Source organism: Phalacrocorax aristotelis, chromosome 4 (assembly GCF_949628215.1).
Source record: "Phalacrocorax aristotelis chromosome 4, bGulAri2.1, whole genome shotgun sequence".
Lineage (NCBI taxonomy): Eukaryota > Metazoa > Chordata > Aves > Suliformes > Phalacrocoracidae > Phalacrocorax > Phalacrocorax aristotelis.
The window spans coordinates 27,155,441-27,171,337 of record NC_134279.1 but is presented as its reverse complement, the minus strand read 5'-3'; the positions used below and the strand labels follow the sequence as shown (position 1 = coordinate 27,171,337).

Here is a 15,897-nt window from a genome sequence, read left to right as displayed (position 1 = left end):
ACTTATCTAGACAAAAAATAATCAATATAACCATCAGAAGTTACAATTTAGAATTTATTTCCCTGCTATAGAGACAGATGTTTTCTAAGCTTTGACTTCCAGCTTATCTGTCTTTTTCCAAGGCCAGAAAAAAAATGAGTTGCTAATTATTAGACAAATTAAGGTGCCTCGTATACTTTATTCTGTAATAGCATTTAACTGATGATGAAACACATATTAAACCATCAGGGAAACACATATATACTAAACAACCACATCACACAAGTAGAAGCATGTCACTGTCAAAATTGCCTTGCTGGAGCATGATTTAACATCAGGTAAGGTACTTCTCCTGTTCTAATTTCAGTCAACGTTGCGGTAATACAGACAAAAAGCTGGGAATGGGAACAGATAATGGCCTAGCACCTCAAAGTTGATTGCAGGAGGGGAGACAAAGAAGTACTGTCACCCTTCCAAAAAAACCACCCAAACCAATCCCTGTCCTACATATGCATAACTATGATTAGCCTTTGCACTTGCTGCATCTCAGACTTTGAGAGTGACAAAAATCAGGAGACATGCTATTTGCCATGCACGAAAAAAAGAAATTACAGTTGAGCACTCGTGGCCTATTTAACTATTATACTCCCAACTGTAATGATTCCTTGCTTATACTGGAATTCACAAGGTACTTATCTATCAATGGATGTGGGAAAGGGGAATTGAAGTCCCCTTAAGAGATCCTGCCATTTAACATATTTAAAAGTTAAAAATCAAAATAGAATTTGGTTGATTAACTCCAACATAATGCCTTTTATGTAGAGGTTTCCTGCTGTTTTCCGAGACAAACAAGTACCTGCTCTGTTAACAAGTGCCCAGAATCCCCTAGAAGAAGAAAGGCTGGCACTCAGTGACGATCAGCCTAAAGGCAGGAATGTTCTGCAGAGAAGTGCAAGCTATGCACCATCACACTATACCCAGTGCAAGCTCCTCTTTAAAATACCTTTATGCTGCTAACGCACACTCAGGCTCTTGTACATCGGCCAATCTATTCATTTAGCTTGTAGGATGGGTAAATTCAATGGCTTAATAAGCAGGATTACCATTTTAATTCTGTCCTAAAACGTGTTCAACTAGAGCCTTAGCTATACTGAAGCCTGCAGTACTGCTGGCTTCCTTTGCCTCCTGCTGGAACAGTGCTGTGGTGAAGTTTTCAGTTTTCCCTCTCGCCTATCAAGTTCTAGACAGCATTTGCTTTCTATTTAAAAATGTTTTATCATCTGGCACCAAATCAAATACAAAAGATAGAAAAAAAAAAAAAAAGAAGTGTGAAAAAGGGGAAAAGGCTTTTTCTACACGTCTGCTCAGTGCATTCAACTTTGGGGTTTGGTTTGGGTTTTTCTGTGTGTGTTTTTTTTTTTTTTTTAAATTATGCCAAGTAGGCTACTAATATGAAATGCAATTGAAAGATTCAACCTTCTAATTAAAAATAGCCCCATAAATAATCAGTATTTTTTTTACACTTACCCCCACCTCTCTCAGTCCTGCATAAATTCAAACCAAATATCTAACAGTGCCAATCTCCATATTTGTAATGGAGTAAATATCAGTGAACATTTCTGAAAAATTCTCCTTTATGGTGGATGGTACAATTTGTGGCTCATTCCTTTTCAGCTGGAAATACATAGCACTGTTTAGAAAAAATACATTTTAAGATTAACATCTTATAACATTTCTTTGGAAAAAATTGTTCTTGTTTCCATGCATTCACTTTTGCAATTTCTGATATGATTGGATTACCTAGTAAAATTTAAAAAGTAATAGCTACTGTTCTTGCCAAGCCACAAGCTACATAGTTTTGGATTGGTTAACTTTATGAATAGTGGCAGACAGTTCTACGCAGCCATGTAGAGTAAAACTGAAAATAACCTTAAAAATAACCCACAGAAGGAAAGAGTTCTAACTTTTATCAACACAGTCAAATTGAGTCTGGTTTTATATGTACTCTAAGGGTGTGATAGAAGTGGTGAGTCCCTACCAGTACTTAGGCTCCAGTATTTAATTAATTTGTGGTCAAACTGGTCAATCCAGTATTTTGTTGCCATTTAAAACTCTACACTCTTTAGTTAAGACTTTCAAGAACTAAAAGCAAATCAAGAGGTAAAGCAGCATTTCTCTTTTATGGAAAGCTATATTGACAATTCCAGGTAGACCAGGACAACATTGCCTCAGCTGCAGAAAGTCTGGGTTTAGAGGATAAGGCATCACCCTCTCATGTGACTGAAGTACTTGCACTTACTACACACGCTGCAAGTTTTTTTTTTTTTGCTATGCTGCAAAGGAAACATTCAATTTTCATTTAACAAAGCATTAAAAAAAATAAAATCTAAGCTTGCATAAGAAGCGTCACTACATTACAGGAGAAAATTGTATCTTCTTAGCTATGGCGTAACCCACAACCCCCACTGTAATGCCTGTGTAATTTCTTTCCTTCACTTGTTTCAGGTTCTTTGTTCTGTTTTAGACAGAATACTTACAGTGTTCCTTGGCTTCAGATAAAGAATTTCTAACTCGTCCTGGAAAATGACTCCCAGAAAACAACTTGGTAGTACGTGGGATATCTCCCCAAAAGACACTTATTAGTGAATGGCAAAGCACCTTCTTTTTCATGTCCCTAATCCTCATGAGGTTAGTGAATGGTTAGGTTCTGACTGAAATAAATTAGGACGTTCAGTGATCTCCGAGCCCACAGAGTTGTGGTGAACAGAACTAAATCCAGTTGGCGGCCGATCACAAGCAGTGTCCCCGAGGGCTCAGTTTTAGGGACAGTCTTGTTTAATATCTTTATCAATGATCTGGAAAAGGGGATCGAGTGCACACTGAGGAAGTCTGCAGACAACACCAAGTTGGGCAGGAGTGTCAATTTGCTCGAGGGAGGAAAGGCTCTACAGAGGGATCTGGAAAGGCTGGATCGATGGGCCGAGGCCCATTGGATGAGGTTCAACAAGGCTGAGTGTGCCGGGTCCTGCACTTGGGTCACAACAACCCCATGCAACGCTACGGACTTGGGGAAAAGTGGCTGGAGAGCTGCCTCGTAGAAAAGGACCTGGGGGTGCTGGTTGACAGCCATTTGAACATGAGCCAGCAGTGTGCCCAGGTGGCCAAGAAGGCCAACAGCATCCTGGCTTGTATCAGGAACAGTGTGGCCAGCAGGAGTAGGGAAGTGATCGTGTCCCTGTACTCGGCACTGGTGAGGCTGCACCTTCAATATTGTGTTCAGTTTTGGGCCCCTCACTACAAGAAGGACATTGAGGTGCTGGAGCATCTCCAGAAAAGGTCAATGAAGTTGGTGAAGGATCTGGAGAGCAAGTCTTATGAGGAGCAGCTGAGGGATCTGGGGTTGTTTAGCCTGGAGAAAAGAAGACTGAGAGGAGACCTTATCACTCTCTACAACTACCTGAAAGGAGGCTGTAGTGAGGTGGGTGTTGGTCTCTTCTCCCAATATGTGCACATAATTCACATCAATGTGCTACATCAGTGATGGAAGTCACTTTTTTCCCCAGCACATTTTAATGCAGTTAACAAATGGTGATTTTTTTTCAGGGTCTGACACAACTCTCAGTGAAGTAAACAGATTACCCTCAGGACCCTGCCAAAGGCCAGTAAGCCATTGGAAGATTTTCCTTTGGCTCCAGTGGGCTCTCAATCATATTCTAAGCTTTTCAGATCAGGGCCTGTTGTCTTTTTTTTTAATCCTTTGAAAGTACCTAGCAGCAATGAAGAATGTTCATTCAGATAAGTCACTAGTGATAGAATGAGAGGAAATGGCCTCAAGCTGCATCAGGGGAGGCTTAGATTGGATATTAGGAAAAATTTCTTCACTGAAAGAGTGGTCAGGCACTGGAACAGGCTGCCCAGGGAGGTGGTGGAGTCACCATCCCTGGAGGTGTTCGAAAAACATGTAGATGTGGCACATCAGGGCATGGTTTAGGAGGCATGGTGGTGTTGGGTTGACAGTTGGACTTGATGATCTTAGAGGTCCTTTCCAACCTTTATGATTCTATGATTTTATGAAATATAATTGTTGAAAGCTGCTGCATAACCCACTATCAAATGTGTAAAGCATCATTTAAATCATCTTCATTTGGCTCTTAGCATTTTATGCATTTTGCACTTGTTACTTTCAGGGAGGGATTTAGGCATTCAGCATTTAGTGAGCTATTGTCATTATACAAGTTGATTGAGTTCATGCTGAAATATTTATTATGGGCTTACCCAGCTCCCATGCACAAACCTAGATGCTCACTAAACTTTTTGATATATGCTGTACAGTCTCTTTTATGCCATCTATGTTACTATTTAAGGGACATAATATCTATCACAAGTTAATTTTCTAAAAATGTTGAAACGCAGGTTAATGAAAGGGATTTCTCACGCAAGTTACAACTCCCTGTATGTATAAAAAACTCCAATATGTGTCACACCAATGCTTCTGCTGTCGATCACAAAGACCTTTTAATGGTCCAGAGCCCTCTTTATCATATCAGGGTTACAGTTCATGCCCTTTGAGTAAACAGGCTTAAGAAAATATGGTGAACTAAAGGTTTACCATACTTAAGAGCACATCTTTTCAAAGAAAGAGAGAGAGAAAAAAAAAAAAGATAACTTTCCTTCACCTGAGAGAATAATGGCAAAATAAATACTTCTACTTGTTATTCTGCAGGTTCACAAGCACCACCAAATATTTAGTTATAATAAGGAATACGCAAGTCTGAATATTCTCCCTGTCTAGTTAAAGGCACTGACAGTAAAATTATCATAGGAAAGTTACTGTTAGGAACCATTCTCCTCCTCACTGAGCACAATTGCATGAACTAAATAATTCTAAAAACCTTACCAATACATTGTTTTTTATGCATAGGAATATGAATTATATCTTATTTCTTTTGGACTTCATAACATACCTGTCTCCACCCTACTTACCATGGGTAAAGAAAACAAAACACCAAAACCACCCCAAGCCCTGTCATCATACCCAAAGTTATTAATCTGAATTATCCAAATTTTAGCATTTATTTACTAGGGTCTGTATTCATGCCATTGATGTATTTCTAAGTACAAACATATATGTAACAGCAATATACTTACAGCAGCCATGTTCTTCACTGCATTTCCTACAATCACCACAACTCTTCCTTTAAAGCTCTGGAGCATGGCGGTTGCTGGGCACTGGATAAGATCCCCTTCTGCAGTAAATGCTGATGCAAATGGGACATTGATGCTGCCAGAAATGTGGCCACGGTTAAAGCTTAGGAAGATCAGTTAAGGACATCTAAAAGGCAAAGAAATCTGTAGTATATGGACTGCTGTAGGATCAACCTGCTCTTCGTCCTGGCTGTTGTGATACAACAGTGTTGCCCTTTTGTGCGAGTGTATTTTGACAAACCTCATTTACTATTTATTCGTATGGAGGAAAACAACTTCTGACAACACAGAAAAAATGGACAGAATGAACAGCTTTTTTTTCATAAAGGACAGCACAGCACAACAGAACCTGATCTGCTAAATGAAACACTTGGTGCTAAAAAACCAATATCCACGGTATACATAGTTCTGTGGATTTTACTTCAAATCAGCTCTAGTCTGCTATCAGGAGCACATACCAATAAGTAGGTGGAGCATTTCTTCCAGAGGAGTTTTATGCAAAAGGAATGAAGTACTTGGTGAGAACCAAAACTAAACAGGGGTTATTGCAATACTTCCTTAAACCTCCTGGCAACCCCCACAATCACCCTACAATTTTGATACAAACTGAAATTTAATGTACATGCACTCAGACTCCCAGACAAAGAGCATTATGTGTATTATGTGCAGTCCCACTAACAGTGAGTGTGTACTGAGTATTGAACAGCAAACAACATACCAGTGTGGGAACAGTGCAATATAGTTAGTTGTGCCTCACTTTCAAATGTGGATCACTCAATGAGATTTTATAAACAAATACTGAATGTGAAAGTCTCTTCAATAAAAGTTAAGTTGGACCACTACTACCTAGCTTTTTATGAATCTGAAAATGTGCTATGACCTTGACAAACCTCTGAATTACTTTAATAGACTTTCATTACTTTCATACATGCCTGGAACACTCCCCTTCTCCAAGAGTAAACAAGAACAGCTTTGAAGAGATGGGAAACAGCGAAGTTCTGCAAAAATACAGACAACGTTAAATATTTAGTTTAGTCACTCTATTACTGTACTTGCAGAAAGCTAGTTTAATTTATAATTAAATCCCAGAATCCTTTTTAGTAAAGGAACTTCCTTAAATGGAGATAAGATTTAATCGACTTAGGGTGTCTTAAATGGAGGCAAGATTTAATTGACTTCAGTTAATATTAGCATTCATTTCTTGTGATTTATGTAACAGTTTCAGCTTTATGATTATCATTGTTATAGTGTGGGAAAAACATGGCTATATAAAATATACATTTGAAATAACAAAAGATGATCACACACTGTTCATTAACATTGTCAGTTTGTTTTGAATTTTGAATGGGAGAATTACAACACCCCTCCTTCGCCTAATCTGTGCCAACCCCCTTCCCTAAGCCCATTTATTCACCCTCATTGCTACTAACCCGGGTAAAAGCTCTGAAATGACCACCATTTAGACAGAAAATGACTTTGGACAGATTTAGTTGCTCACGCTTATGCACTTAGCATGCTTAACTGCTCAGAGAAACTTGACCCAATCTTTTAAAGAATTATATTTGATATCAACATTAGTACCAAACTAGATAGATCCAAACTGTATTTGCTGTCATTCACATTCTCCCTAATCTTAAGTGACCATGTTAAGCATTCCAGTACTAAGACAACAAAAAGGCCAAGATTTTGTTCTACAGACTGAGACCATAATTATACAGCTATAACTTTCATAACAGGAATGGAAGGCTGCCAGTATTTCTGCTAACATGCTTAATGAAATGAGACCTAGAGAAATTGCTGGCCAACAGAGACACTGCTTTGCGTATACTACCTTTTCATTTGAAAGTCTTCTGTTGCGAAAGCTGCCTGTTGTGAAAAAGGGCTAGTAGCTCTTGGCCTTGCAACATGACCTTCAGTACAAAACAATGCCTTGGCTTTCAAGTGCATCCTAGTATGAAATACTAAGCACATTTGATACTTGTTGAAAGTCCTCTCATAGTTTTTCAAATCACATTTAAAGCAAAGTGAGTGAAGTTTAGTACGACAGGCATAGACGATGAGGAAGACTAATAACAAAACATAAGAAATGATCATACTTTTGAAACACCTCACAGTGGTCTGTCACATTTTAAAAGACACACCCCAGTAACATACAGACTGCCTGATCCTCTTGTACAGTTTAGTTTGTTGAAATTTTGTGACAACCACAAAGACTGTTTCCTTACTGCAAGAATGAACAAGACACTGAACACACTATTCCTATCATTTCCCACATATATTCAGAACTGCTGACAGTTTAATAGCTTTCTATATACCAGATGTTTTCTTCTGCAACTGACATACAAACCAACTCTCTCAAGGGGTAATTTTACTACCTACCAGGCTGCCTTTTTAATAATGACATTCCCTACCTCCTAATACCGGGAAGATTTAAGTCCATCCATTATTTAAAGGACAGGACATTTTAGCCTACCATAAACTCCAACCAGACTGAAACAGCAGCTGCAGTGATTACAGTGCGCTGCTCAAGCTACACAGATTTTCTCTCTCCAGCGTGACTCCTCATTCATGAAATATAAATGGAAAGCCTGGTTAAAATTTTGTTGTATGAAAGACAACCTCATAAAACCACTTACATCATAGCAGTCAAATTATTTTAGAATAATTGAAATTTTTAATCCACTCTACTAGAGTGGAATAGGGTTAGTACGACAGTAGAGTAGAACCTACTATCAAGCTATTTGGAGAGCTATAGAAGCATTTAACCAAACACCTTGCCTATGATCCAGCTATAATATAAATAAATCCATTACTGTACACAGGTAATAGCTTTTCAGTGCAATGATTGTAGTCAGGCATCTTCTGTTACTTGCTCTCCTTCTGCATTCTCCTTGATGATTTCTAGGAAGTAGCTTAAATAATTAATAGAATGATGCATGTAGTAATATAAACATTACTTGGTAGTGTCAAAGCTTCCTATGCAGTTACAATAACCTTTTATAGTTTCTAATTCCACAGACTTCAATTTTAAACTGAAATCTAAAAAGTATTATCTCTTGATAAAGAAATTATGACTCAGAAAACAACCTGTATTTTTACTGTTTTCTGAATAAAGAGGACCACAGTTTCTATATCCAGGAGTAAAGAAGCTGCTAGAGTCCAGTAAATAGAGAGTCAAACTACTCAGACACATGAATCTACTTAATTGGAATCCTTAACTGATGCATGAAGTTAATACATGCAAGCAAAAGAAAAATTACTTTTTCTGTGTTCCTTTATCATTCTGTTTTATCTACACAGCAGATCACGTCACAGGTTCAAGTTTGGCTTACAACAAAATTATAATTCCTTGAAAATACAGTTTTAATTTAGAATAGTCCAATTATACTACCCTGTTTACTATGTAAATAATAAATTTACCTCTACACGGTAAAAATAATATTTTTCTATTTCACCACACTTTGCTAAATATTTAATAGAGAAAAATGTTAGTGGCAGTGTTGTTCTGCTTATACAATGTTCTTTAAAGTGGTATTTCAACAAACTAGATAAGAGGCTGAAACACTATTTAATTTATTACTACATATTTTAGCCCAAATATTGGCATTGATGCACCATTCACTTCACTGTCTAGAATTTACACTTTTTTGATATGTGTACAGTATGTTAATAGCATTTGTTAGATACTGGGAGATCTTTTCTAATGGTAAAGATGTTGGGAGCCTGCTGAAGCTCCATCATTGCAGATCTTTAAGAACAAGCCAGATATATGTAAAAGGAATGATTCTCCCTTTCTCAAAGTAAAAGGTGGGCTAAAACTCATGATTCTTTTGTTATTCTTCTACTGAGTGTTGTTTGCCCACTAAGAATTATACCTTGACACAGCAAGCAAAGAGTACATCTACTGCAAAAACAACTATCTACATCACCTTTGCTATTATGAAAGGAGCAATACCAACAAGTATACTCCCAAATACTTGCCATAATGTTGAGTTACCTCTAATAAAATCTTGTAATTATTCCCTCTTTTAGATGGATGTTGATGAAGACGTGTGTTCCTAGCAAAGCAGGTCTGTACGAAGGACTCCCCCTTCCAAAACTCAAACAAACCCAGCCCTGTAACGACACTACTTCAGAAAAAAAAAAAATAAATACTCCACACGCAACAAACTACGTATTTGAAAAAGAACAAATGATTAAGGTGTAGACAGGGTAGCAACCCTGATAAAAATACAGCTTCAAGATAGCTTATAATCAGAAAAGTCTTAAAGGCAAATAAAGGATATAAGGTAGGGCAGCCATATATATGGCTGCAATACCTGACAGTAGCAAGAAGGCACTCAATAGAAACTGATTTTCCACTGAGAGATTAGCAAAGCACACGACCTATCAACTCTATCTCTCCTTCCATTTAATTGAAAACCCTAACACCCTTCCAGAATATTGGTCATATTAAAATGGGGAAGGTCTGCTGACAACACCTGCCATAAAAAAAAATTTAAAAAGTAGCATTAAAGCACTTGTGCTACTGGTACAAAGTGGTTTCACTAGACCCAAAGCTTAAAATGGAAAGGCAAAAATACTTCTGTCCTCTTCTCTGCAAACCAGGCCTCTCCATGACGGGGAAAAAAAAAAAAAAAAAAAATTCTGCCTTCGGTCCTTCCACTGTACCTTTGCCAAATTCCTTTACATTATTTACCACTGCAATATTGCACTGCCTGCAGACAACGAGGAAGTAATTGATACAAGCATGAATTGGAAAGGCTGGCACTCAGATTTGAAGGATACTCTTCGCTGTTACGAATGTCAACCACCAGCAGCTTTGGCTTGCTAGGCTTTGTTTTCTTTACAGGTGTTTTGGAATGACTAGGTCCTGTCAGCTCACACAATTCAATCAGATCTTCTGCTGAAATTCGTGGTGACACCTCTGCCTTCAGGTCATCCAACTTGATGGAATCCCTAGACTTTAAAAGAAGATGATTAATATTAGAAGTGATAGAATTAGAGACACGGTATTCTTTGAAACCTCTACTCATTTGACAACTTCAGAGTGCAACAACCCAGTTATACGGAAACAGATCTTTTCCTTATAAGTCTGAACCAGTCTGCGTTAAACTATCCGCACAGAAAAAGCTCCAGAGCAGTGCCGAATGCCTATCTGCCAATTGTAGCCTTATCTTCTGTTGAAGGTGTTAAAAAAATAAAATTGTTTGACAATCTGTGAAAACTATTTTAGTTTGTGATTTGTTAATTAATTATTCACTGTTGCTGAGGGGTCAAAAAACTCACAGAACATTTCTCAGCATCAGAAATTAAGTAAATTGGCTAGAAAGCACTCTCTGAAAGGAGAAACTGAAAGTGGCAAAGTGGGAAAGAAGTGGTAGCAACTGGACACTTGCCACAGAAACTGGAGGGATGCCTCTGTAAGAGACAGAGCTACCTGAACACCAGGTATTACCCGAGCCCAAAGACTAGGCACAAATCAGGACACCAGAAATGTAAGAAATAGTCCTGTACTATAACTCAAAAAATGTGCTCCTTAGTTTTGGGGGACAGGGGAATTGGGATACAGGGAAATTAGGGGATGAGACAGGTTATGACACAACACCACACACCTGGTAGTACTAAAGCAACTAGTTTCAAAATAATTAAATTGTGTCTCATCAGAGAGCCTTCGTTGTGAATTATCTCAGAAATATTCCTAAGTGCTATCATTTCTTCACTTTACATTCTTAAAAGCTCATGCGTATCTAAATTAAGCAAAACAAGAAAAAAATTAACCCTCCTTACTTTCGTTAAAAACAGAGAATGCAGAAATCCTGTATTTTCATTAGTTACCAATGCATACAAATCTGTGAACTGCAGCAGAAAAAATATGGTGATTTTAAGACAGTTGTGAGGTGTTTGAAGCCACGTCTCCACCTTCCTTCAGAGATCATTTTACACTGCTGAAACTTTTAAGTGCCATTACAACTACACTTTCACCCAAAAGAATTAGCTTGACTCACTCAAAATCAAGCAGGAGGGAAACTTCCAGCTTGCTCAAGAGGATCAGACTCCAATTCTTTACAAGCAATAGGCAAAGAGATCTGCAGCATGCCCTAGGCTTTCGTTCTTGGGAACACCAGGTTTGCAAAATCTATTTGAAGACTGAAAAGTTAAAGGACTGATACAGTCACTTTTCCCATTATCACATATGCAAGCATAAGATTTTCTTTAATCTCTCAGCTACCCTGGTAGAACTTCTAGAACTGTATCTGCACTAAAAGGTCACTTCAATTAAATGTTGAAAGCGCTTATTGTTTTAAAACTTTCATACACTATGTAAATTAAAAATACATTAGCATGGAACATGATGTCTTAAGACCATGTTAATAAGTTATGCTTATTTATAGTCTTCTGTAGCAAGAACTTTTTTTTCCCTGCTGGTGCTGTTGCCTCAATCTGAAAAATCACAGGTAAGCTTTAAGGCAGCTTGTTTTCATTATGCTTTAATCCACTAGATAGAGAGTTAACAGCTTGGTTACATATGCAAAAAACCCCTCCACCATTAACTCAACTTACTCCAGAGTTATGTACATCGAAGACACACTTAGGGATATTAGTCATCTTACAACAGAACTGGTTTGCCTTGTGCAACCACTGTGCTCCTGTTGAGCCTCAAACGGAGGCAAAAGTTGTTTATAACTAACTCACTAGAAACAGCTGTGGACTTAGTCTGGCTTGTCAGGAGACAGGAACAAACAGAATAACTAGGATTTACTATAGGGAGCATCTTCTGAAAGATCTTCAGTCTGTTTTGATGTCTTATTCTTGAGGAAGGATACCTATATTAATGAAATAGCCAACCATTTCATCATGAAGATTTGCTTGTGCACTCACTCTGCAGTTGTTCGGAACATGAGCACAGGCATACAGAGATGGACTATAGAAAGGGGAGAAATTAAAAGAAAGAAGAAGTAGAACATTATTGTGTATTACTTTTGAGAATGAGTCTATAGAATGCAGTCAAAATATAGGTCTTTCTGAGAGTATCACAGCAGCAAATCCTCTGCTTTGAAAAAATATTCCATTTCTATAATATTGTTTTAGATTGCAGCGATCGCACCGATTCAAGACACCATGCTTATAGCCCATGAAAAAAATTCAAGAGGGGTAGCACACTGAAGGCAATGGAGGCATTACTAATTAGTATTAGCCCAACTGACTGCTGTTAGCCCTAGCTTTTGTTTTGGTTTCTAAACCTACTAGTTTATTACATAAATACACATTTGGCTGAGACAGCTTAATTTGCCTGATGACTAAAACTGGCAGACATCACTACACCCTCCTCAGATGACAGCTTCTCCCTCAGGAGTTGTTGTTCATGGAGCAAGACCAAGGAGGGAAGGAAAGCAAGTCCACTGCAAAAAGAATTCAGTCCTTGAGGCAGGGTCAGACGATTACAGGTAACAATAAATACTCAGGTAGCAGAATCAGGGCTTGCAGATGCGGACTATGCCAGTGAAACTGGCTGAGATGTCCTGAATTAAGTCTTCTGGAGAAACATTTACATTATGATGTTCTCTAATTACACAACCACTTCCTACTTTTATTTATACAATTCTTGCCCAATTCAGCAGATGGATGAATGCCTCAGGAAAGAATAAAAGTTTAAGAGAAAAGCATGAAGTCTACAGCAGAAAACAAACCAGTCAAAATTCACCTATACAGATATAAAAATATTTTATCCTTATCTGAAAGTATAAAGCCACAAGAAGTGCTTCACAAGTAGACAACATCTGTCCTGTGATTTGGTTTTGATAACCAGGAGAAGCATTTTTAACTTTAACTGGGTTGAAAATAAGGAGAAACACATTCAGCTGTGAATTTCACAACCATCTTTGCTCTGCCTAAATGGTGTAAATCTGCCTAAATGGTGTATTTAGTGATACAATATCTCTATATAGGCTTTGAACAAAGCTGCAGCCTAAAGCTCCTTGACAGACTTGCAGGAAATAGAATTGCTGAATCAATTCTTTCTTTTAACAACTGCTTTATCAGACTAATTTATTTCCTTCAAATTGCAAAATGAAATATATGCATGCACTTATAAGATCATCTTTCCTAATTACATTTAAAAATGTGACTTTATCTGCTGTATCTGGTAATAATTATATTTCATTTCAGACATTTTCTCACAGGAATTTTCTAATGAACTGTCAGTCAGCGCAAGCTAAGCATGGTTAACACCAAGTTGTCAATCCTACCCAGTCCTCCTCACACCTCCCCTTCATATCACCATCCTGCTACAGATACCTCTAGTTTGGCACTGGGCTTGAGTTCAGACAGCTCTTGAGGCTGTCATGGTCCCTGAGCACCCAAATCCTGCAGATTCTTCTGAACTCTTAACACCTTTCCTACTCCTCTCCACAACAGTGTTCCAGCTGTTGCCTGCCACCTCAGTGACTACTCTCCTTGCCTCAGCCCGGCCAACTAAGAGGAGATGCACAAGATGCAGGCTGACGTTTTAGACAGGAGGCTTAACATTTGTCCTAACTGACAGCCTCAGTTCCCTATTTGGGCTTTAGTATGTCATCGCAGGCATTAGTTTCCAGCTGTGAAGAACCAGGAGGAACAGTAGGTGAAAGAAGGGAGAGGGCCCACTTCAAACTAAATCCTTTGTGTAAGGTTAGCTGCTCTCAGAGAAAGTTTATGGCACTGATAGTCTCTTAGTAATTATTTACAAACACCCAACAAATTGTGAACAGACAGTATTATCCAACTGAGATCTTGATTCCAGCTAAATTAAGTTGCAGGTAAGTCACATCTCAGGACAGCTGCTTACAATATCTTGTTGAATTTGTCATCTGCAATTTTTTGTTTATTTTAAAACAATGAAGGGAGCATAAGGATTATCCCACAAACCAAAATTTCCATGCGAGTAATACTTACTACTCTATGTGGGGTACAAACAGGACAATTAAAAAAACCAAATAGCCAGGATAACCACTGGGAAAAATTAAGTCCAAATAGTATATCACATATGTAAGATGCTTCTGCTGTGATCTACTTAATCTTTTCCAAGGCAGACATGGTACATAATTTCTAAAAAAAAAAACAAAACAAAAAAAACCCCACCCTAAAACCAAATAACAAAAACCAGACCACAAAACAAAACAAAAAACCCCAAACCCCCTTACTCTCTCTTAAGAAAAAGCAAAAGCTCTTCTTTAAGCACAGTGCCAGAGGGTAGTTAAGAGTCCAGTTACACACTGGTGTAATGCTCCAACAGTTTAGGCAGTATATTCATGGTTTTAGAGGTAGTGTAAGAAATTGTATATTGACTACAGCACTGAAATTGAGAACTGTGTTCATATAGAGAGATGAACTGCCCGTCATTACTTAGAAGGGGTAAGGATTATCGGAAATACACACATACATTTTCACACACACACAAGTCTACATGTGCTAATATACTGAGCTTGCTTCGGTTGCTTCGCCTGATTTCTGCAGAGAAGAGACTTATTTCAGCATATCCTAACTTCAAGCATGGAATCTTGCTTTAGACTAGTCAGCTGTAAGAAGCTGTTCATCAGGGAAGACTGCTTAATTAGCAGGCTGGTAATAGGAAAAACAGTACTTAAGCTAAAGTCTGAGGTCTACTTGCCTTCCAGAAGTTTCTCTGCCAACACCCTAAATTCTCTACTTTCGAAGTACTTATTCTTCTTACTCCATTAATTTTCAAATAGGCCTGGGAATTGCTAAGCCATATGCATTTACTGCTCTTAATAAGAAGAAATATGCATTAAGAATTTAATTTTTTTAATATTAGGAATTAAATCTACTTAAGCATTCTCAAATTAGAAGTCAAGCTTCAGAAAGATTAAAGCACTCCAGAATATGAGTCTGGCACAATCATAACTCCTATCTATTTTTCCATTAGCGTATAATCTCTTATAGATGTTTCATCCTAGCTATTAAATGAAGATATACTTTTTTTTTTTTAAGAAAATACGCAAGTATCTTTAGTTCTGCTGAACCTGAACTTAACAGTCCCACCTGATAAACACAGGAGCTACAAAGCAACTTTTTACCCATGGAAAGGATAGCTTTGTCTGAGTAGAAGTAGGGTTTCCCCCCTTTTGTCTTTGAAGCCGGCAAAACTTATTATGGCAGATTCATAAAGAAGGAACATCAGCCTGAAAGTCAGAATAATTAAAACCTGGGGTTCAAGTAAAATAATCTATTCAAAGTATCAAAGTCCTTCATAAATAAACATGCTTCACAGATGTCATTCCATTTTTTCAGAACATAATGTTTTGTTTCTGAAATCAAGGTATGCATGTATATCTAGGAATAAAATAAAAGGATTTTAAAACCAGCTTAGAAGATAATGGTTTTAAACATTTTCTGAAGAATTGATCAAGCAGCGAAAGAGACAACAGCAGACTCACACAGCAACCACAAACAGATACAACTCCAAATCAAGGGTCACACTAGTTTGTAGCAAAGATATTGCTTTTTCTGGTTGGTTTTACTTCAAGTAACCATAACAGAAGCAAGCTAATTTTTTTTTTACAGTGGATTCCACCTAAATATAATACTCAATGTCATGGTGCCATCATATAAGCTTTGGGATAAATATATAAAGGAGCATGATTTTATATCAATTAAAATGTAGCAGTCAGATGAAAACAACTGGTAGAAAATAAAAAGGACGAGTAAGGGAGA

At 37.7% G+C, this 15,897-nt stretch overlaps 1 protein-coding gene across 2 annotated transcripts in view; it reads right to left on the bottom strand.

The window, feature by feature from the left end:
- The window catches only part of TBCK (TBC1 domain containing kinase), a 112,371-nt gene that overhangs the window by 8,717 nt on the left and 87,757 nt on the right, over window positions 1-15,897 (bottom strand). For both annotated transcript variants that reach the window (XM_075090714.1, XM_075090713.1), the window contains 2 exons: window positions 9,973-10,148; window positions 5,128-5,287 (listed from right to left, as the gene is read on the bottom strand). In XM_075090714.1, the coding sequence (XP_074946815.1) occupies window positions 5,128-5,287; window positions 9,973-10,148 (336 nt within the window). The remainder of the gene's footprint in view (window positions 1-5,127; window positions 5,288-9,972; window positions 10,149-15,897) is intronic.